General features: G+C 44.7%; 1 protein-coding gene across 1 annotated transcript in view; it reads left to right on the top strand.

Annotated features, from left to right (window-relative positions):
• Positions 1-6: 6 nt before the first annotated feature.
• The window catches only part of LOC102040850 (potassium voltage-gated channel subfamily A member 5-like), a 26,905-nt gene continuing 2,933 nt past the window's right edge, over positions 7-23,978 (top strand). Inside the window, exons 1-2 of the mRNA XM_031061815.1 lie at positions 7-2,922; positions 23,614-23,738. Of these exons, the coding sequence (XP_030917675.1) occupies positions 200-1,381 (1,182 nt within the window). The 5' untranslated portion in view covers positions 7-199 and the 3' untranslated portion in view covers positions 1,382-2,922; positions 23,614-23,738. The remainder of the gene's footprint in view (positions 2,923-23,613; positions 23,739-23,978) is intronic.

Below are 23,978 nucleotides of genomic sequence, written 5' to 3'. Positions count from 1 at the left end.
CACGCTGCTGGGGGACCCCGACAAGCGCATTCGCTACTTCGACCCGCTCCGGAACGAGTACTTCTTCGACCGCAACCGGCCCAGCTTCGACGGCATCCTCTACTTCTACCAATCCGGGGGCAAGCTCCGCCGGCCCGTCAATGTCTCCATCGACGTCTTCGCCGACGAGATCCGCTTCTACCAGCTGGGTGAGGAGGCCATGGAGCGCTTCCGGGAGGACGAGGGCTTCATCAAAGAGGAGGAGAAGCCCCTGCCCCGCAATGAGTTCCAGCGCCAGGTCTGGCTCATCTTTGAGTACCCCGAGAGCTCCGGGCCAGCCCGGGCCATCGCCATCGTCTCCGTGCTGGTCATCCTCATCTCCATCATCACCTTCTGCCTGGAGACCCTGCCCGAGTTCAGGGACGAGAGGGAGATGCCCGTACCTCTGCCCCCACAAGGTGGAGGTTTGAATGGCACGCCCGGGGACTCCCCACCCATGCAACCACCCAGTAGCCTGGCTGACCCTTTCTTCATCATCGAGACCACCTGTGTGATCTGGTTCACCTTTGAGCTCCTCGTGCGCTTCTTTGCCTGCCCCAGCAAGCCTGAGTTCTCCCGCAACATCATGAACATCATTGACATCGTGGCCATCATCCCCTACTTCATCACCCTGGGCACCGAGCTGGCCCACGAGCAGCAGCAGCCCGGGACTGGCAGTAGCAATGGGGGTGGGGGCCAGCAGCAAGCCATGTCTCTGGCCATCCTGAGAGTCATCCGCCTGGTCAGAGTCTTCAGGATCTTCAAGCTCTCCAGGCACTCCAAGGGGCTGCAGATCTTGGGACAGACTTTGAAAGCCAGCATGAGGGAGCTGGGCCTCCTCATCTTCTTCCTCTTCATCGGGGTGATCCTCTTCTCCAGCGCTGTCTACTTTGCTGAGGCTGATGACCCCGAGTCTCATTTCTCCAGCATCCCTGATGCTTTCTGGTGGGCTGTGGTAACCATGACTACTGTGGGCTATGGGGACATGAGACCTGTCACTGTAGGGGGCAAGATTGTGGGCTCCTTGTGTGCCATCGCTGGTGTGCTCACCATTGCCCTCCCTGTACCTGTCATCGTGTCCAACTTCAACTACTTCTACCACCGAGAGACTGACCACGAAGAGCAGGCTATCCTCAAAGATGAACACAGTAGTGCTCAGGGTAGCACTGCGGGGGGAGAAGAGAAGAGAAGACCCAGTAAAAACTCTCTGAACAAATCTGTTGTGCACTTGGAAAACAGTGAGGAGTTCAACAATGGCACCAGCTCCTTAGAAAAAGCAAATATCAAAGCAAAAAGTAATGTAGATCTCAGAAAATCCCTCTATGCTCTCTGTCTGGACACCAGTAGGGAAACAGACCTGTGAGGAGAGGAGACAGTTAGAGTTCAGAGGGGCAGAAGGATTTTCTGGTGTCAGAAACTTGCTACTATAATTACTCTTTTAGTACCAATTAGTTTTTTAAGTCAGGCTGTATTTTATAAATTGATTGCTGTCCTGAGCAGTCCTACAGGAATACATGTTTTTGTGTTCTTTTTCCATGACACAAAGGGTCACCTATTTTTAAAATAGACTAAGCTACACTCCATAATGCAGGAGCTGGTAAATTATGACAGTGAAAAATCTAATTTGTAGAAACTTATTTTAGCAAATGGTCATTGGTTTCGAATGGGTAATTTGTAACCAATTCAGTTCCTCCGAGTTTAGTGTAAAGAACTGGGGGGATGTGTGTGTAGAGAATGAATGGATTGGGGATGGAAGGGAGGAGGTTGAGGGGTTTTGTATTATAGTTTCAAACTGAAATTATTCAATTATATTTTGTATCTGTATGACTGTATTTATGGTTGAAAGGAGATTTCTTATTCCTGTGAAATATGATATCATTAAAGCACTAGGAAAATTAGCAAATCAGCACTTTCTGAGTTTTGCACTAGTGATCAGCACAGATCTGGTTATCTTGTATGTGAAGTGAACTTGGTGCTTTGAACCCTAGAGCAGAAAACTTCTGTTGTCATTGATATGTTAGTTTCTTGTGATCCTTAAATTATTAAATATTGCAGATATACCTCTTCATAAATAATTTTATTAGTTACCTTCCTGTTTCAGAATTTCTAAGTCATTCAGTCATGTGCTTACAGGCCCCACTCAAAAAAGTACGTGCAGCTTTTCCTTTTTTTTTTTTTTGTGGTTTTATAGTTTTGTATCTTTGTTGTATTGTTGAGACCTAAAGAAAAAAAAATACACTGTTCTGCTGTTACTGGTTTAAATCTAGTGCACAACAAATCTAAAGTGATCTGAACAGATTTTCAAGTGCACAACAGATCAAAAACACAAGGGAGTGGATAGGCACAATAAGAAAGTAGAATATTGAGTGTAATGTCTGCAGAACTGTTTTCATTGTACACTCCAGATTCCTTGAGCTTGTGTATCAGTCACCTTTATGTTTGCACACACCATTTGTGTACACAGTTCTCTGGTTTTAGTTCTCTCAGACTGGGAGTGGATGGCACTTCAGGAGTCAAACGTGGCGTGCTGTGCTGCTTCAACAACCATTGTGTGGCTTTTCTCTTGGACACAGATGAAAAGCACCATCTTTTCATCAAAACACACCCCTGGTTTCTTGTATTTCCAAACAAAACCTTCTCAGTGCTGTGGATTTTACAGTTGAAGTATTGTTGAGAGACGAGTGACACCTTGCCTTCATCAGGATCACAGCTAACTCTGAAGACCGACAAAAAGTTGCTCCTTTAGCTCAAAGAGCTTTCTTACCATTTCTCTTGCAAAGGACATCTCTGTTTCGCCCTCCAGCTTCTGTTGTATTGCTGAAGGATGTTCCATGCCTTTCCCGCATCCTGTGGCACACCAAGAGTAGCAGAGAAGAGAAGGCTTGATTGTCAGCATCGCTCAAGGTTTGTTTCTGTCAAATTTTCTAATATAAATAAGTGCTCAGTTGGGATTATAATTTATTCAAGTACCTCATCTATGTCCTGAGATAAATTGGGATCAGCTTTGCAGAGCAGCACTCTGACATTCTCTCCCCCAGACACAAATGCTGCTTTCCTGTCCCTGACCGTGCTGTTTAATGATAATGCCCAAATGCATGATGTTTTTTTCTCTCCTAGTCAGTAAAATAACTGCCAAGCAAGTCATACTTTTCATTAACAGAGTGCTCAGCCCAAAACCCAGGGCTGAGGGGAAAGAATTTGAATCTCATAATAGAGAACAGCATCTTTCACATTAATTTTAGAATTTTAGATGTTGGTTTCTTGGTTGGTTTGCTTGTTTAGTTAGATGTGGAATGAGGCTGTAACGTTCTGAGGAGCTGTCTAAAACAAGACTGACAGGAAAAGCATCCAGTACAGCTGTGCTCCAGACTCGGGGAGATCTCCAGTTTGCCTTGGTAGGAGTTGTTGCACCAGAGGGAAATGAAGAATCAGCTCTTTGGTGAGGCTGAATCTCAGATGAAACAAAGTGGTGTAACTCTGCTGCATGTGCTGAGACCTAGGTCACTGATGGACTTAGAGTAAGGCTTTTTGCTCAGACAAGTGCTTTGTTCTTGGTGATCACATCCATCTTACGTGCCTGAATAAGCACCAAACAACTGCAGTGAGTCTTTCAGGATAAAGTTTTGAGGTGGTCTTTCTGAAACTACTATCCTCACTTGCCTGACCACCAGAGTTTGGTCTTCCAACTGTGTGTTTTGTTGGATTGGGCTGTTGGCTCCTCAGAGCAGGGGCACTGTGTCCACACAGCCACTTGTTTGGAATCCTGTGTAAGGATTTTAGGGATCTGGATTACATCTCCGAAGTGCAGCAAGCTGATAAAGGTGAAAGTAGATCAGGGCTATGGGGCAAGGGTCAAGCTGATCTTGGTGACACAAAGGGAAGGCCTGGTTTTCTCCCTCCTTTTTTACTTTTCTTCTTCCCACCATGTGTCTTTTTGTTGCTTTCACTGAACTGGTTTTCTCCTCATGGAAGTACAAGTTCAAGTGCTGCCTTCTCTTCCTGGAGCTGCCTGAGCTCACTCATCTGATAGGAAATTAAATTCAGCCTTCTGTTTGAATATGCTGTGTTTTTCCATAACAAACAACAGAACTTTCCAATAGAGAGAAAACAAATCATTCTCAAAGTACGGTTAAAAATATTTGCCTGGCTTGGGTTTCTAACATGTTAAGCATAGTTCAGGCAAATTTGGTATTGACACCTTTAGAAATAAATACATTATTTCTATTGGCTTATAGGGCAGTAAAGGATTTGCTTTCTAATGACAGGTACTGCTGCCAAGCACTGAGTAATGTGACCAGGAACATGGTCTGAACCCAGTTCAACAGAGCATTTAGCACAGACACATGCTTAAACCAACACAATTTTCATCAGGTGTTTTAGATGCGCTGATTTTTATTATTTTGAGGTTTGAGATCCTGAGTTGGACTTCGATATTCCTTGTGGGTCCCTTCCAGCTCCAGGTATTCTTTGATTCTCTGATGGTTAAAGATAAGTTGTAAACAGAGCTGAAACTTGAAGCCATGGATTCCCTTGGATTTTGGGGTAAATATGTGGGTACATGTTACAGTCACTTAATGTGCCGATGCAGATTTGTGCTGCAGAAGAGTATGAGTGTAAGAGAGAAATTAATCCCTCCAAGAAGGCTCCTGAAAATGTGAGACAGGAAGAGAGTTTTCTCTTCCAGGCCCATCACAAGAAGGAAATACAACCTAAACACTATTGATTTTATGTTAGCTCACCTGCAATGAACAGCAAGCTGAATCAGACCTCTTTGCCATATCAAAGGCATCAAGATATCAGAACTTAATGAATAGCAAATCATGGCAGACATCTAAACCCCAAACAAACCCAGCCAAACAACAAACCAACGCTTTTTTGTAAACTCTTTTGACTAGGAGCTGCAACAGAATAGCTCCCTCACCCCACACATGCTGTAGTTATTAATGGCTTGTCCTCTCATGTGGGACACTGTGCACTAAAATGCATCCTTGGGAGTGCTGAAGTGAATGTTCATTTGGGTCACCAGTATTGTAAGTTTAATTTGCTTAGCCTGACCCCAAGGGGAGTCCGAATTTCCCTTTTACTTTTCCATCATCCTAAGAAATGATAAAACAGTACCAAGCAGTTATATAACACCATTCATCTCCTGGAGCTCTGTGAACAATTGCACCATGCTCTGTGTACAGGCAGGGTAAAGAAAAGGCTGGGGAGGGGAAGACCAAGCCTTTCAAAGGGGGACAGGGCTCAGAGAGGCACAAATAGGAGTGGGTTTCGCTGGACTGAGAGGTCTCAAATGTGGATCTCGGGGAAGAGAGATTCCCCCTGTGATCTCTTGCATGACTCCGGGTGGCTCTGCAGGCAAGGACTGGATGCCAGCAGTTGTGCACCATGATCCATCTGGTGGGGTCACTGAACACAGAGGGGACTTTATGCTGCTCTGAGCAGCACAAATAAATCCCTCTTTTGTGTGCTCTTTTAATTTGGGCTCTGTAAGGAGAACATGGCACTCCTGCTGGCTGTTCCCTGGCCTCTCCAGCTGCAGACACTGCTGGTCTGGTGGAAGTGATGCTGAGACATTCTTCAGGCACTGCCCTTCACCTCCTTAGGGAGGAGGTTAGGGAGCAAGGCACATGTCAGAGCACTCTCAGAGGGAGACACTTGTGTGCACAAAAAGTCTGGCTCTTCTGAACCTATCCCAGAATCACTGAGGTTGGAAAAGACCTCAAAGGTCAGTAAGTCCGACCTGTCACAGATCACTACTTTGTCAACTGAACCAGAGCACTGAGTGCCATGTGCAGTTGCTTCTTGAATACCTTTGAGTATGGTGACTCCACTACCTCCCTGTGCAGCTCGTTCCAATGCCTGACAACCTTTTCTGTGAAGAAATTCTTCTTCCTGGTCAGTGTTAGAGAAGCTGGTGCTGAGGTCAAATGAGGAGAGCATTTAGTGGCATGTGACAGTGCCACTGAGCTGCCTCGATGACATCTGATCCATGTCTGTCCATGATCTGATCCATGATCTGTCCATGGCAAAATGCCATGAACAGGAGTGGAATTTGGCAGGTGCCTCAGGGTGGTTGCTGCCATATTTAGGGAATGACAGAAGGAGGGCTTTAAACACCTCATCAAGACTTTGGCCTTGCCACTTGGCCAACGGTGGGATCGGAATGGTGTGGCAGACAGGGCGTCGGGGAAGGCTCAGGAATAATGAGGCTGACTCCCCTGCAGGAGAGAGGGGCAGCAGGGAAATGGGGAGATGAAGCTCTAACAGCATCTGCCTGCCTTTGGTTCAGCTTTAGCCATGTCACTGAATGACTACCAGCCTCACTCCATAGCTACAAATGTCCAAAAAATGAAATAGAAAAGGTCTTTATAATAATCTAACCTACGACCAATTAAAATCATTGTTCCAAAATCATTCTGCCATGACTTTTGCTATATACAGCACCACTAAATATTTTTTTAGATTGTGCCATTTAGTCTTTTCAGAGATTCTGTAATGTTTGGGTTTTGGTTGCTTTGTTTGTAGTTTGCTTGTTTTGTTTGTTTTTTGGTTTTGGGGTTTTTTTTTCTTTCTTTCTGTATGCATTAACTGGTCCCTAGTTCTTCTGCTCACCTTGGTAAAGTTCTGTTTCTCTGGCCTAAATTTGGGACCTCAGGGTGCTGGCACCCTACAGTGGACCTCAGTCATTCCACCTGACATCAGTGTGTCAGCTCATTACACAGAATTTCTCCAGTAACTCTGTGGACCCATTGACGAGCATATACCTAATATTTGTATGATGAAATATTGTGAAAAATGTGGTTATAGTAGCCATTTAAATAATGTGAAATAAAAACTTTTATGTTAATTGGAATAGGAAAAAAATAAAGCTGATAAGGAATTAATTGGAATTACAAGTTTTGAAGAGAAGTATGAACTTATTTAAAGAAAAAGAAGGCTTCAAGCAGACAGAAAGTAGGTTTAGATTGGATATTAGGCAGAATTTTTTTCCTATGAGGGTGGTGAGGCCCCGGCACAGGTTGCCCAGAGAAGCTGTGGATGCCCCAGAAATTACCTGATCTAATAGTAAAATTACTATCCTTCCTAGAAGGCAACAAAGTGTTTTCATTAGAGGTTGGGCTTCCTAGCTCACAGTCTTTATGGTTACTGCAGAATTAATAATTTTCCAGATAGAATTTAAAATTTACCAAAAGTCATCTGCAAGTTATCTTCTATATAAATAATTCACAGTCATTAGGGGGATATTTCCAAATAAATCAGTTTTAACACTTGATTGACAGGAAGAAGAGAAAAAAGAAAGATATATATCTTATTTCTGTGCTTCAATTGTGGTGCGCCTTGGAGATTGTAATTTGCAATATTCTGGAAAACAGCTGTGGTTGTCTTAAAATTGACATTGGAAAGAATGTTGCTGGAGAATCACCTTGGATGAAAACAGGTAATAATTTCCCTCTCAAGACAGTGGTTGACTGACCTTCTCCAGTCTTCTGATAAAGCTAGTTTGGACATAAATGTTGAAATATAAGGTCTCTTCTCTCAAATCTCATGTCCAACCCTGGCCAGGAATGGTGGTTTCCTCACTCCTGTGGGCAAGGAATGCAATGGAACCTTGCAGCTCTTCTCATGACAGTACAGCTGCATAATAAATACTCATGTCAGGGTTGATGTTTCCATGAAGATGCTGGAGGAAAAGATGGGATTTAAATGGACTACATTGGTCTGAGGGTGTGGTATGTACAAGGAGCAGGTAAAATTTCTTCCTTTGCATGATTTCACTCCAGTGATGGTGTCCTAGCACACAGTAATCCCCCTACAAAATATCACAAAATCCATACCAGGGCTTGCTTTGCTCTCTTCAGTTAGTAGAGATTGGTTACATTATACCATACCTAATTCTCTCAAGCAGGTTCAACACATTTAAAAATTCTTCCTCCTCCCTGCTTAAGTATAGGTAGAAATGCCTGTGATTGGAAAGGTGAAAAATTATTTGAATTATTTAAGCAACATAAACTTATAATTCTTTTTTCTGTCTTGTTTAAAATTATTTGAAAATCGAATGGGGTGTGATTGAATGCAATTCATCTAACAGGAATTTGCAGAGCAAATTGTATGAGTTTCTCAGTTCAGAAAACACAGTAATTTTCAAGGCAGTGCTACACAAGGGGACTGTTAAAAGGAAGGCTATTGTGAAAATACATGTTTTTTTATTATGCAAGGGAATGCTGCAAAGAAGCAGGGAGTCTGGAGGGTTACAAAGCTTGTTCTGGGAAGGAATGCCCTCTAGCTCAAGCTTAGCCTCTGTGTTCTGAAGGAGAGAGCGTTCCTTGAGCCACAGAGAAAGCAAAAGGAAGAGCAGGAATCTGCAACTGAGATATACAAACATTTGACTGAGAAAGGGATGGTGGCTCCCACAGTTGTCTCTGGGGGATCGATTTCAGCCACTAGGCAAATTACCTGCACAGTATCTCTCAGGGTCATGTTTTAAAAGTCTGCCCAGTTCATTGAAACGTTACAGGTACCTGCCTTCAGGAGAATGTGCTGAAGTGTGGATCTAAGGCAGGCGCTGGCATCTTCCTGCAGGCCTGGCAGAGTAAGTTCCAGTAACCAACAAAATTTGGGTCAGATTCCCACTTGTCTCCCAGAGTATCTCCATCTCAGTGATACAAATGGAACAGAGTCTGAGGAGTGCAGAATTCCGGAGCACAAGAGAGAAGTCTCTCTGGAAAGCTTGGAAACACTGGGTATTTCAAAATAGCATTTGCACTGCTTCTTGCTAGTGGAAAACAGAGTAGCTCTGTTCTTAAAAAGGAAGCTGGATATTCCACTGAGGGGGAGATACAAATTCTCATAGACATCCTGGCTGCATCTATATTAGAAAACAAAATGTGCCCAGGACCATTCCCTGGCACTGAGGCCATCTGGCAGGAGACAGTCTGAGCTCCTGCTGCCAGAGGCTTGCTCTGAAACAAGGTGTTCGGCACTCAGCCTGCTGGGCTCCCTTTCTGGCCTCTGCTCATGCCCACATCGTGCCTAGGAAGTATAAGTCTGTACCCAAGCACTACCCAAGAGAGTGCTTTTGTACAGACTTACCAGCGTGACCAGGAGCCTTGAAGTGTAGTTGATTGTGATTAATTGCTTGGGAACATTCCCTCAAACTCTGGAGGTGGCAGGTGTAAATACAGCCCTGCTTTGATGCCTCTTGCCCTCAGGTAATTTTTGGGGTATCTTAAAAGCTTTACACATTTTCCCCTATTGGCACATTCTTACACAATAATCAGTCTCTATTCACTGAGAACAGTTATTCCTGCCAAAATCTGTTCTCGTCTGATTCTGCTTCCACCTGCACTCATCTATATGCAACTTTAACTAAAAATCACCACACTCTTCCAGATGCACATAGAGGAGCACAAGTGGATCTGACAGTAGGAATGGGATACTGTTGCTTTGGTTTTTGGCTGATTTTCCTGTTTGCCTGGCCATAGTGTAGGCTCTATCTTGTGTTTCAGTCACTGCATCTCCTAACTCTGCTTAGCATTCCAGTTGAGGCCCTGATGGCCATGCATATCCCCTGGTCTTGCTGTCCAGCAGGATGCACCACAAAATGACTAGAAATTAAAAAAAAAAAAGAAAAAGAACAAAAACAATAACAAAAACAAACAAACAAAAAGGGTGGGGACACTCTGCATTCTAGTGCTGAAGAAACCACCCAGCACACCGGCACAGGCAGAAAGTGGGCCAGCACTAGAATTCTTCTGTGGCTTCAAGGTGAGCCTATATGCCACTGGTCCCTAGACAATGAAACATGAGTTAAATTCAGTCAGAGGGAGAAGAAAAAGCAAAGTTCCTACTTCCTTCTGCTAAAGTAGAAGTAAACTTCCATTTAAAATCTTTCCTGTGTTCATGGGTCTTGACAGCTCTAACTACAATAGTTTAAGATGTCAATGCTGTCAACCACCCTAAGAGGGTGAGAAGTAAATCGCTCTGAAGGGACCACTAAGGACAAATGAACCTATTGATGGGATTTTTCCTTCAGCAGATGTGTGGGCACATGGTTTAGTGTGGGTGTGATACAGAAAAGACCAACAGAATATGGAGGTTGGAATGCTGAGGTACACCATCTGGGAAAAAGTGATGGAACGTTTTGTGCCAGGGAGTCACTCCTTGAGGTCTGTTTCATCAAGTAAGACTGAAAACTCTGTTTATTGTATTTATGTGTTAATATTTAGAGAAAGGACACATAGTGAAAATGAATATGTAGAAAACATGAAAATTTGCAAGAAAGCAAAAGTGTAATTCGGATGCCAAACACATCCTGGAGGTGAGCAGATGCAATCATCATCAGAGCCCATAAAGAGAGGAGGACTTTCTAATTATTTCCCAGAAGGACAGCATTTGTGAAACCATTTTTGCAGCATTCATGGAAACTTATATTTAAAATATCTCAGAAACACACCCTGCACTCTGTTCACTCTGTAGCTGCAGATTAGTGCTACTGAAGGCAACTGGATTCCATTCCAGGAATCCTGCTCAGATAGACTTGAGCTCTGCAGTCGCATCCTTTGTTTTCCTTGACTCCTGACAGCCCAAATTAAACAGAGGTCTCTCTTAGCAGAGAGGAAATGCCGACGGCATTCCACCCTGCTGTGGGCACGGTGTGGGAACAGTATCACTTCTTGCCTGGCCTCAGCATGGCCAAATGGCAGCATGACGTCCTGGCTGCACTCGTCCCTCAGGCAAGGCAGGTGATGCTGGGGAGGAGTGTGAAGGGTCCAAATTTGGAAGAGAAAATAATCAGAGACTGATGACTGGAACAAAATGCTCAAGCCAAAATGCTTTCTCCCTAGGGAAGCTCTCCCACAGCCAGATGCAGTGTTGTTTAGCAGTCTGGATTTCATTCCAGGACTGCACGTGGCTCTTAAGGTCCTGCTTGAGACTTTTTTTGTCTGCTGTTGGGTAGCAAACCCAAATAAACAGGAAGTCAGGCCTGAACAGGAATATCACATATCATCCACTTCTCATCCCTGTAAAATCCATCCCCATTCCCTTGTCTGATTTTCTAATTGAATCATCATGGCTGTAAAATCACACTGTAAAATTTCCTCCTCTCGTGTGCAGAGAGCCCAGAGGAGGAGCCAGTATGACATATTTGGAATTTGTTTTCCTTTTTAGAAGGGGCTTGCATTTTGGGTAATTTTTTCCCGGGCTAATGTACATCTGATGTCACACTCCCCAGATGAGAATGATTAGACTGGAGCTGACATTTTTAGAAATATGTGCGAATGGAAAAATATCCTGGGAGTGCTGCCAATGGCTGATTTTGTAAAGTCTTAGTCTCTGTTGGAGATGAACCATGAGCCAGGTACCTGTACTGAAAAGAAGCCTTGCTCATAAAGTGTCTTGCTCAGGTGTGTGCCAGACATGCCTTCTCAATTTAAAGAGAGGGGAGAAATGTGACTGAGCCAGGCAATATTCAATTCCGCTTTCTGATCAGATGACAAACAGCCAGTTAGCATCTTTCCCAGAGGGAGGTACAATGACCAGAGAGGTTCCTAGCAAAAAATGGATTTTCCAGAGTTGAGCTGTGAAGTGGTGCAGACAAATCTGCCTGACCTGTGGCTGCTCCTTCTAGTTTGGTACTGACATGACTGGGATAAGACAGCTTAGAGCTGGGCTGGTTTGCTGTGAGCCAAACCTGCAGCTTTCTAATTCCCGGTGAGCTGGTGGAATTTGGAGGATGAGTGCAGCTGATTCATGGTGCTGCGAATGTCAGCAATTTTATAGGCTTTGTGGGGGGCTGGTGTTTGCTGCGTCATCAGAGCAAATGCCTTGTTGGCAGGTGGCAGGCTCACACTGAGCTAGCAGCGGGTGGCACAGGGGTTACGGCAGCGCACGGCAGGCACTGAGGGTGCAGCATCAGCTCGCTGCAGACAGACAGCTCCATCTCCAGCCAGGGCTGCAGGCAGCCCCCGCTGAGCTGCTGGCTCTGGGTCTTGGTGGGAGCCCGGAGCTGCTGCTCTCCACTGAGGCCAGTGCTCAGGGAGCAGCTCTGTGCTGAGCCTGCTCTGCTGCCTGGCAGGATCAGAATGTGCTGAGCCAGCCCTGGCTGTGTGCTCCAGAGAGCCAGCACAGCTCTCTTCCAGCTTGGTGGGCACATCAGCCATCCCAAGGACAGTGGCAGGGTGCTTTTGTGCACACCGTCCTTTTCCCATCCTGTCCTGGTATAGGGCAGATTTGGTAGGAAATGTCCAAAGGGGTTCCTCTAGAAAGCAAATTCAAGCAGCCCCTTGTCCAACCAGTTCAGGAAGAGATTTTCTTGGAGAAAAGTGGAAGAACCCTGTTTATTTAACAAGCAAAGCATTCACCAGCACAAAAAATTGAACAATATTAAACAATAAAAGTCTTGCCAACCTGAAAAGATGACAAACTCAGACAGTTGCCTTGGTAGGCTGTAGGTCAGCTCACTCAGTCTCTTATCAGTCTCTCCGGTGCTGGAAATGCCATGGCCCAGCCTGGCCCCATGGGCCACAGATGTGAGCTGCCAGTGCTCTTCTGGGTTTTCAGTCCAGAGCAGGTTTAAACAGTTCCAAGGAAAAGAAAACCCACAGTCCAGGGAACTTCTCTGCCTCAGCTAGCTAAACACTAACTAAGAGCAAAGGAGAGCTCTTTCCTGCTATCTGTCTGTGCTGCAGACAACACAATCCAGGAGAAGGATGCAGGGGAGCAAGTGCAGTTCCTGAATACAAACTGCACTTCTTCTCTCCCCGCTTTGCTCTCAGAACCAGTCTAAAAGGTGCAAAACACATTTTTGGGCTAAACAGACAAATGGGGATGTGAGCAGCATAAAGTCACCCCAGGACACATCCCTGTCTCTCTTCTGCAGGCTCAGCAGGCTCTGTCTCATCATCATCTCCCTGCTAATTTCCATACTCCAGGCTCAGTGGATAGAGCTGTGCCTGGTGCTCCTTATTGAACAGTCGTCTTCAACATATTTATCAACCACCTGGATGCAGGAGTTGAAGGCACCCTTCAGTTGGGTTGTTGGTGATGCCAGTATGTACCATGGAGTACGTGTTCTGGCCCCGGCAGGGCTCCCAGGCTTGGCTCATGCTGGGGACGGTTCCCCGCACAGGGACGCCGTGGCTTAGTGCTGGCCTTAGCAGGAAATTTAGGTACAGCTATTCTCACACACAGTTGGGTCTGTGGAACACTGCAGAAATAAGTTTATATCAGCTCTGCAGACAGCAGTGGACTGAGCTGGATTTGGTGTGGAGAAGGGTTTGGTGGGTTTTTAGTCACTTTTTTGTTCATCAATAGCCAGTTGGACTTGTTAGCCATTTGCAACCAGCTTTGACAAAAGGACACTGGCCTTGAAGAAGATTTCTTCTTTTTACAGCTTTTGAAAAGGTAGCTGACTGCTTGGGGAAAGAAAGACTGGAATTAAAGCTGCTTTTCTTAGGAAAAAGCTGTGGCATGACTGTCCTAAACTGTTTCTCTGTCAACACAGGAGATACTGTGGTATGGTCACAGACTTCTGCAAAGTGCTACAAATGCCGATTAGATGGGATTCACAGGGTAACAGCAAGAAGCAGAATTGTGCTTAGAAATAAGGCAAACGGTGCCTTGTATCTTGAGGCAGAGTTCCTTCCTTCCTTCCTTCCTTCGTTCCTTCCTTCCTTCCCTTCTTCCTTCCTTCCTTCCTGCCTTCCTTCCTTCCTTCGTTCCTTCCTTCCTTCCCTTCTTCCTTCCTTCCTTCCTGCCTTCCTTCCTTCCTTCGTTCCTTCCTTCCTTCCCTTCTTCCTTCCTTCCTTCCTGCCTTCCTTCCTTCCTTCGTTCCTTCCTTCCTTCCCTTCTTCCTTCCTTCCTTCCTGCCTTCCTTCCTTCCTTCGTTCCTTCCTTCCTTCCCTTCTTCCTTCCTTCCTTCCTGCCTTCCTTCCTTCCTTCGTTCCTTCCTTCCTTCCCTTCTTCCTTCCTTCCTTCCTGCCTTCCTTCCTTCCTTCGTTCCTTCCTTCCTTCCCTTCTTCCTTCCTTCCTTCCTGCCTTCCTTCCTTCCTTCGTTCCTTCCTTCCTTCCCTTCTTCCTTCCTTCCTTCCTGCCTTCCTTCCTTCCTTCGTTCCTTCCTTCCTTCCCTTCTTCCTTCCTTCCTTCCTGCCTTCCTTCCTTCCTTCGTTCCTTCCTTCCTTCCCTTCTTCCTTCCTTCCTTCCTGCCTTCCTTCCTTCCTTCGTTCCTTCCTTCCTTCCCTTCTTCCTTCCTTCCTTCCTGCCTTCCTTCCTTCCTTCGTTCCTTCCTTCCTTCCCTTCTTCCTTCCTTCCTTCCTGCCTTCCTTCCTTCCTTCGTTCCTTCCTTCCTTCCCTTCTTCCTTCCTTCCTTCCTGCCTTCCTTCCTTCCTTCGTTCCTTCCTTCCTTCCCTTCTTCCTTCCTTCCTTCCTGCCTTCCTTCCTTCCTTCGTTCCTTCCTTCCTTCCCTTCTTCCTTCCTTCCTTCCTGCCTTCCTTCCTTCCTTCGTTCCTTCCTTCCTTCCCTTCTTCCTTCCTTCCTTCCTGCCTTCCTTCCTTCCTTCGTTCCTTCCTTCCTTCCCTTCTTCCTTCCTTCCTTCCGCCCCTTCCTTCCGCCACTTCCTCCCTTCCTATGTTGAGGAAAGAAAACCTTGTGCTTGAATCTCTTTTCTGCTGCACTGCAGTGGTAAGCTTGGAGGGGCAGGAGGAAGAGAGGGGAGGCTTTACGAGTGAAGAGTTCATAAGAATGGATCTTTGTTTACATTTTTAGGCTGTGCCCATCATGGAGTTTCTGGATTAGACCCTTCCAGTGATGCCATATAAAATGTGGCTCGTAGCACTCCTGTATTTGCTCTCTGTGAGCAGTGAAGCAGGTGGGTGTTTTAAAAAGAAAATATAGGTGCATATCTATTAGCAATGTGTGACTTCTGAAAGGAAGGTTCATCTCAGAGCTGTCCTTTGTCTTCAAAACTTTGGCCCCTGAAGGAAGTGTCACTTCCTGGTCCCTTAAGATGGGAGGGTTTGCTGTGCTTGAGGGAAAACACCAATTGCTTTAAGTATCAGCTTGGGGCTCGGAGCTGATGGCTTTTTGTACCTTGGGCCTTGTTTCTTCAGGGCTCAAGTCTAGGGCCAGTCCTGTTCAGTTATTTATCACTGACCTGGATGCAGCATTTGAATGCACCATGAGAAATTTGCTGGTGCCACCAAACTGGAAGGTGCTATTGCCTTTCTACAGGGCCAGAAGGCCTTGAGAGGTTGGAAATTTGGTCTGTGAGCCATGGGGTGAAATTTAACAACAAGTGCTGGATTCTGCGCCTGGAACAGGGGAATGCTGGGCAATATACACTGGGAGAGGAGTGCTCAGACAGTTGGGCCTTTCCAACTGAAAATAGTCTATTTTTTTGTTCTATTTTCTAAAGCTATGAATCACCCTGGAGAGAGGGGCAGTCATCCTTGATTGGTTCACACACAGGCAAATCTGGGTGAGGATCAGAAGGCATTTGATATGCTGCCATTGTTAAGAAAGGCTGCAGAATTTGGTCAGTGATGGACATTTCTGGTGAAATCTGTTCAAAACCAGTGATGTGTTCACTAGACCAGAAAAAATCAACACTTCTGACTTTATGCCATGCAAAGCACATGGTATCTGTACCAAATCAGTGGGGAAGAAGAAGAGCATCCTGCTTGAAATCCGATGTTTACATTATTCTTACAATGCTGTGCAGTCTGAGTCATGACTGTTGAACACTCAGCCTGTGTTGAACACTCAGCCTCTCTCAAAAAGCAACCTGATTTTGAAAGGTAGGAGCTGCTGCAGAAGAGAGGCAAAGGCCCAAACATCCTCACCTTGAAGTCTGCCATGGCTTACACATCTAGACAAATCTTCAGCGAAAGCCATGTATGTGCTTTATTTTCCCTTTATGTTCTTTTACCATGGTGAAATAAGTGTAGCCGCCTGCTGCAAAACAAATAGAATGTAATCTGCCATTTTTATCTTGACCATTTTGAAATAGTCTGTTCAAATAGCTAAAGAATGGCATGCAGGCAGTTTGTGAAATCATTTTGCATGAGGGGATTTCAAAAAGCTTCCCCAAAAGCTACCTACAAGTTATTAACTCACATTTGGGGACCATCTGCCCAGTGGCTTTTCAAAATAATGCTATAAGAACACAGGCTAAAAGCAAGAAATGTCTTACAAAAGCATATCTTACAGAAAAAAAAAATAAAAAGAAAGAAAATGAAAAAAAAAACAGAAAATGAAAAAAAAAAGAAAATAGAAAAAAGAAAAGGCAAGATCCACCATAACTGAGCCTCACCTTTTGTTATAACTACATGATAAATCAAATTTGGGAACAGAAGTGTATCTGGGGCTTCGCCGCAACACATGTATGTTCTGAAAATCATCTTGTAGTTCCTGTTGCAGAATTTTGACCTATTTTGCTCCTGCTACATTTGTTTGTGGAAAATGCAGTGAATGTAAAAGGGACGTTACTGTGGCCCTTCAGATTTTACAGGCAAGAATTTACAGCAATTTGTCTTCTCTAGAGAATGACCGGAGATTGGAGAGTTTTTTTTTTCTAAATCTGTAAGGCTTCACCTACATGGGAACACTTGGGAAGCGTGATCTGAATGGGAATCAGAAAAATATAGTTCTTAATTACAATGACTCAAAATGTTGCACACACCTTTGTGGATAATCACATGTGGAATAAGGGTAGGCCTGACTTATGTGTAACTTAGTCCACTTTGGAATACCAAAACAAATTTAATCTCTATTATTTTAAAGAAGAATGGCTGTGCAGGGACTAACCAGGGCAAACATGGCTTTTTCCTTGGTAGACAGTCTCCATTTTTAAAAGTAATCTCAGAAGTCAGGGAGGATACTGAAGTCATTGCAAACAGACATGCCATCTCCATAATTTGTTGTCCACACAAGGGAACACTTCAACAAGGTGCTGAGCAACATTTTTTGATGTGCTGCATTCCTTTTACCACCTGTGAGTGTTGAGGGCCATCGGTATCACCTATGGTGAAGTACAGGTAGCATTGAGAGTGACCTGTGCTGCTCAACACCACTTGTTTCATAGCTGTTACCAAATTTCATAGGCATTGAATGAAGAATAACTTAATCCTAGAAGGGATGAAAAAACCTTTACCATTCTTAGCTGCAGAGCACTAACCCCTGAGATCAATCCAGGATGGAGATGATAAATATCCATACAAAAAAGCTGAGAAAATTGGGGTTGTTCAGCCTGGAGAAGAGAAGGCTTTGGGGTGACATCATTGTGGCCTTCCAGGACCTGAAGGGAGCCCACAGGAAAGATGGAGAGAGAGTATTGACAGGGGCCTGGAGTGACAGGACAAGGGGGAATGGCTTCACACTGACAGAGAGCAGGTTTAGATTGGATATCGGGAAGAAATTCTTCCCTGTGAAGATGGTGAGGCCCTGGCACAGGTTTCCCAGAGAAGAAACTGTGGCTGCCCCATCCCTAGAAGTGTTCAAGGCCAGGCAGGATGGGGTTTGGAGCAACCTGGGCTAGTGGAAGGAGTCCCTGCCCATGGCAGGGGGTTGGAACTGGATGATCTTTACCAACTGAAACCATTCTATGATTCTGTGACTGGAATTTGGGCCAGAGAGATGCCCACTCCACCCTTACTTGATTCAAATTGTGTTTCGACTCTGAAGACCTAATCTGCTGTAGAATTGAATGGATGTTTTGCAACTGGCTTTAGCAGACAGAGAGAGGATGAAATAGCACTGGTGCTGATTTTGGTAAACTTTCCCACTGCTGGTTGGATGGAGCAGGGGTTTGTCCAAGCCCTGTTTTGAACTGGTGGCAAAAATCACTTTTGATGAGGCAGTTATTCCCCCTGTCAGCTTGGAGCCTAAATTATGAATCAGTCTGTTTCTGTGGTCTCTTATATAAGGCTGGGTATCACTGCCAGTCCATGATGCTTAAACTGGGAAAAATGGGGCTGGAGAAGGTGGAAACAACTCTAGGCAAACAGCACATTTGTACTTTCCTTAAGGACACTTACCTGGGGGGTTGCAAGTGCTGAACTGATATGTAAAGACCTTTTGTAGATTCACAGCATACCAGATTAGTGCTTATCATTTGAAAAGATAGCTGAAATAGCAATCTATTCCATGTTTTTATTTTTCGTAATTTATAGTCTGGATATTTCCTTCAGTGTCCTGGCCCTTTGGAATCCAGTTCAGTTTTTGGCTTCTCTGATTACCTGTGTCTCTAACATCTTTTGTTAGAAAGTAATTCCTTTTCCTGCTTTTAAATTTTCTGCTGTGGATCATTCACACATCTCCTGTAAGGCTTCTTAGCCAGCTTTAAGCTCCAGCACCTAAAGCTGGATCCTAAAATGGGCTGATCCACAGATTACTGTACAGATGATATTTTCACTTGTACTCTCTTTTTCTCATGCATCCTGTCACCATTACAGCTGTGACTGCACCCTGTGTAGTGAACTCAAACCTTCACGTTGCAGGTAGTGAAACTCTTCACTGGTGGTCTCTCATAGGTGGAATTTAGAGCACTGACTCTAAATTCTAAGTGGTGGCAGCCAGGTCTCTTGAATATTCACTGTTGGTTAAGTTTTAGCCTGATTCAGATTTAAATTTGGGCTGGCTTCTTTTTAACCAGCATCACTATAAATACCCAGAATGTGTTTTTTCAGAACTCAGACAAAAACTTAGATCTCTGTGATACATGTGAGGATTTTTTTCGTGCATGTTATGCAGCTGCAAATTTAACTGCCAATTTTGCTGCATGTTCACCCAGCTTTTTCCTCTTTCTCTGAAGAATCTCAACATTCCTTTTATCCTAACTACTGTAAATGAATTGATCATTGGTAGACTACTCTGTCTCATTTCTATCTTTCCAAAGAAAATTAAAATATTCAGTGGAACACAAGCAGCAGGGAGCCTTGCCTGGTCTTCTACCATGGTTACACCAGGTGTGTCACTGAGAGGGGACATTCAGCCTTTCTTGAAGCAGTTGCAGGCTTCACAGGAACAAATCCCTTCCAGTACCTGAAGGGACAAAGATGGAGAGAAATTTTTTACAAATGTAGTGTCAGAACAAGGGAAAATGGCTTCACACTGACAGAGAGCAGGTTTAGATTGGCTGTTAGGAAGAAATTGTTGCCTGTGAGGATGGTGAGGCTGTGGCACAGTTGCCCAGAGAAGCTGTGGCTGCTCCCAGGCACTTTCCTGAAAAATCTTTTGTCCCTTTTCAGTTTGTGAATGGCCTGGCTCTTCCTACAGCCACCAGAGTCATTAACAGGGCTGTCTCACCATGCAGCCCTGTTAGTTCTGCCAGCCTCCATGAGTCACAGCAACACCTCCTACAAGCTCTAGCAGCACCTGTGGAAGTCACACTGTCAGACTCAACACTGCCTTGTGCCAGCCTAAATTTGCCTTTGTCATAGGCAAACCTGACCCGATGCTGCATTTCATGAGGGGAGTTGCTGTTGTTTCAATAAAGCCTATGTTTTTCTGATGGGAAGGTGCTCCTGGTCTACATTCCCAGTTCACAGAGCAAAAGTCTGTGCTCACGCAGCCTGTATGGGAACAGGAAAAGAGGAAAGGCAATGCCACAGAAAGATTACTCTGATACTGCTGAACATACCAAGGCTGGTCTAATTAAGCTGGAGGTGAAGGAGTTAATCTAGGCCTTGCCATGGCAGCGAAAGGGTGCACTTTAGGTATTTGCCAATATCTTACTCAAAACCAGTAAGTCCCAGTCCTGACACCGTAGAAGACACTTGGTTGGTGGTCTCTCATTTTTTCTTTTTCACGGGGGTCAGAACTGGGCTCAGGACTCAGTTTAGACATTTTGGATAGCACGGTTCAAGTGTAGGATACTGATCTCTGCCAAGAACTTAAAACTGAATCCAACCACCACAGAATCAGGTAGTTCCTTAGGAAAGTTTGTTAGACTTGTCAGTGTTGACAGTGCATTTCAGATGTATATTTGCTTAATTACTCTTTTGATAAAACCTCTTATTAAGCAAGTCTGCTCTCCATCTGGTGCTGATCTGACTTAAAATACAGCAAGATTGGCAACTCATTAATTTATGGACAAGATAAATATAAAATTTGCATAAATCAGTTAATACTAGAAAGTACAAAATTTGTAGTTTCTTGAAAAAGCAAACTGTGAACCTTTCCTCTTAGGACAGAAACTCTTTGTGAGATGGAGAATATCTCACACGTTTCTTATGAGAAAATATCAGGTAGTGATATTTGGGTTTTTCAGATTCCTTTCCCATTGATTCTTGTTCCAAATATAGAACTATACTTGTCTTGAAACTGGCGACACGTTGTGTTCAAGGCAAAATTCCTGCTCTCTAATGATGTGGTTTTATTTTTAAGGCTTTAATCTTACATCAGTAATTTTAAGTGCTTTTCAGTGATGCTCTGAGCAAGAAACTACCATCCTTCTTTGTTGTTTTCAGTGCCAGATGACATTTTTATCCAATGGTAGACATTCATTTGTCATGAAGATTGAGTTCCAGGAATGCAGTGTATAGATGTGAGGCAATTTTGATCATTGCTGTCTGGAAATCATAGTGATTATATTCATTTTAGTAGTTAGTTTACCCTCTGGATTGCAGCTCCTTCTTCTGAATCATTAGAAGGAAATCACCCTGGTTTTATTTTTTTTTCCTGGAATATTAAAAATCTTGTTTAAAATGAACCACTCTGCTCTAGCTTGTAGGAACTGCAGGTTACCATCTGTGAGAGGTGCCAAACAGTTCATCTCCCGTATGATTGAGGAAACCTTTGGCAGAGAACTCGGGATTGAATCAGAAATGTTTCCACAAAAAATGTATCTTCCAAGCACCTAACATCCTCCAGAAAAAAACAGTTAATGGAGAAAGTCCCTTGCTTTGCTCTATTCCATTTGACTAAAGTGTCCCTGCATATTCTTTTCCCTGTGTTTGGAAAAGACTGGGAGGAAGTGCAGAGACCAGCTCCATGTGAATGAAAAGCTGCTCTTTGCAAGTCATTTCCTGACTGTTCAGAGTGATGGCTTTCACACAATCCTTAGGGCTGGAAGGGACCTCAGGAGCTCATCCAGTCCAACCCCCCTCCCCAGGCAGGGTCGCCCAGAGCAGCTGACACAGGAACACATCCAGGCAGGTTGGGAATGTCTCCAGAGGGAGAACTCCAGGCCCTTCCTGGGCAGCTGTTCCAGTGCTCTGCCACCCTCGGTGGAAAGAATTTCTTCCTTGTGCTGAGATGGAGCTTGTGTTTAGTTTATGGCCACTGCTCCCTGTCCTGTCATTGAGCACCACTGAAGAGAGCCTGGCACCGTCCTCTTGACATCCTCTTTGAGATATTTTTATGTCCTTTCCTGACCTTCTGTGCATCTCAGGTGATAAGACAGAGCTGAGAAGTAAGATATGGAAAGGGTTCCTCTGGATTCATAGAGTCCGCTTAGAACAGCTGCAGACAAAGACAGGTTCAGGAGAGGAGATTGCAGCACCTTACTCTGAAGGACTGCTGACAGGTGTTTGACAGCAAAAACTTTAATGCCAAGGAGCCTCTCTGTTAAACAGAAAGCTCACAGCAGGACACTGCTGCATTAACAAGATTTTCTCTGGCTGCTCCAATTCCCTTTAGCTTTTTTTTTTTTTTTGGTAATCATCTTTCAAACTGCAGCAGCATTTGTTATCCTGAGGTGCTGATTCCAGTGTTCCAGTGGAAGAGATTTTAGTGGAAGCTTCTCCTGCAGTGTGCACAGGCTTCATTTCAGGTCAGTAATCACATCCTCCTCAGCCTCTCCTGGGGCTCTCACATTGATCATCCTCCAGCTGGAAGAATTGTCTGAGAGGAAGGGCATGACTGTTGTGTTGAGGTCACATTTCTAGACTGAGGGTGGACTGAGGGAAGCTTCTGTCCTTTGGATTCGGGGGAGACCTGGCATTTGGATGTGATGTGGGTGTGCAAGCGGTCAGCCTTCCTGCTCCATCATGCTCATCTGTCCCCCTCCGGGCAGCCAGTTATGCTGGGGAGGGACAAGAGGAGAGGGCAGAGCATGTGATGGGTGCCTTGAGCTGGTGTTTGGGTTCTGAGCAACAAAGTCTCTGCTGAATGAGGCTGTGTCACCAACAAAAGGCTCATTGACTGTTCTGAGTCATCATCAACCGTCCATGTGAAGGACTTGAGTTGATGTGAGGGGGTAGGAAGTTTGCCCCAGGACAAATCTGGAGAACAAAACATCCTCAGCAATAAAACATGCTTTATGTTTTCCACTGTTACCTGGAGAGCCAGATGGGAGCAAAAAGAAAAAGCAGGAGGCCAGGGGAGTTAAAAGCTTGTGAGAAAGGGCTCTTTGACATTCTTTGCTACCTTTTCCTGGGAAAGTTGGAATAACACAAGTGATCCTTCTGCTAAACTGACTCTAGAACCAGGCTGACACCTACCTACCTTCTCAGCAAAAAAGGGCATTACTTTGGCTAGATACACTCAAAGGTACTGGAGAGCCCATTGCTTCAGTACCTGTGTGAGGGGAGTCTTGCTACTGAGTAGAATTCCCACAGCTGAGTTAGGATTTTATTCCCCTTTTCCCAGATAAATGCCTTTTTTTTTGGTAAATATTCTGTGCACAAGGCTCCTTTGGCACCTTTCAATAAAGTTCATTTTTTGAAAGTGGCAGGGCAAAAGAGGAGGAAACACATAGAGTGAGATTTATCTGTTATTTTATAGTATGAATATTTTTTTTGAAGAGTGATATGGTGTCCAGTTGCTGCTTGAAGTACCCCCTCTAGCCTAGAGAATATCTGCTTGTTCACATAAAGAGCTAACCTGCTATGCTCTTGGCTTCTGACTGGTTTGGAAATGCCCTCAGGAAGATGGAGATGGAAGTTCAAATAGAGGGAAAGGAGGGAATTTGGATTCTTGAGCAGAGGCTGTTACCACTCCATGAGGAGGTAAGAGAAAATAATTATGATTCCTCTGATCAGCCTCATTTCTGGGAGGAAGTAGAACTTAGGTTCCTAATTGGCAAACTCCGTGTTACTTCTGGATTTAAAGAGAAGCCAGAGTCCAGGCACTTGGGGAACTGAACCCCCTGGGAAGTGCGAGTGCAGGATTCTACAGCAGGAGACTGTACTGGGGTTTTGATATTCTGCATTTGGGATCACCATAGTTATATGTGCAGCTAGTAAGGATTTTAACATCCAATTCCTCCTGTGACCTGGCCTTCCACATCAGGGAATTGTGTTTTGGCCTCAGGAAGCATCAACCCTGCTAGTGTGGCATTGAGGACCATATCCCTGAGGTGATAACCAAGAAACATGTAAGGAGCAGCTCTTTTACTCATCTCGAATTATATTCACCTGTCTCTCAAGAGCCCTTTCCCCCCTCACAGGTTGAGCCCTGTACTTTTACTAAAGGCTGGTGCAGTGCCAGCTATCCATGAGATTGTCTGGAACTGGGACTTGCATCCAGACATGTCACGAAGGCTGTAAAAACAAGGAAGAACTGCAACCCTTACAAGTGCTGAAGACATTTTGCAACAGCCAGAGGAGGTGTTTGATAAACCAGTAAATTCTGCTGCCTCTCTGTGTTTTCCAGAGTGACCTGGAGCTCAAGCAGGAGTGATGTTCTCCAGACAGCTCTCCACGGCTTCCCTAAGACACCAGTGAGCCACGAGACTGAGGCAGAAATTCCAGTGTGGGGAGGGTGTGAGTCATGAGATGGTGAGTGAAGGAAACAGCAGGATAAAAATAACAGAGCCCACTGTGATGCAGCATATTAATCTCCGCCCTGTGTTATCCTCACTTGTATTACAGGCAGCACTCTGCTGTAGTGTAGATGCTCTGCTGCTCAAAACAGATCCCTCTGTGCTACTCAGAAAGATTATGGCTCAGGATGCCAGATTGCAGGGACTCCTAATACTCATGCCCTCAAGTTGGCTGAAAATTCTTAATCACGACATT

Source organism: Geospiza fortis, unplaced genomic scaffold (assembly GCF_000277835.1).
Source record: "Geospiza fortis unplaced genomic scaffold, GeoFor_1.0 scaffold164, whole genome shotgun sequence".
In the NCBI taxonomy this organism is placed as follows: Eukaryota; Metazoa; Chordata; class Aves; order Passeriformes; family Thraupidae; genus Geospiza; species Geospiza fortis.
The sequence above is the reverse complement of the archived record's forward strand: the minus strand, read 5'-3'. Positions and strand labels throughout refer to the sequence as shown.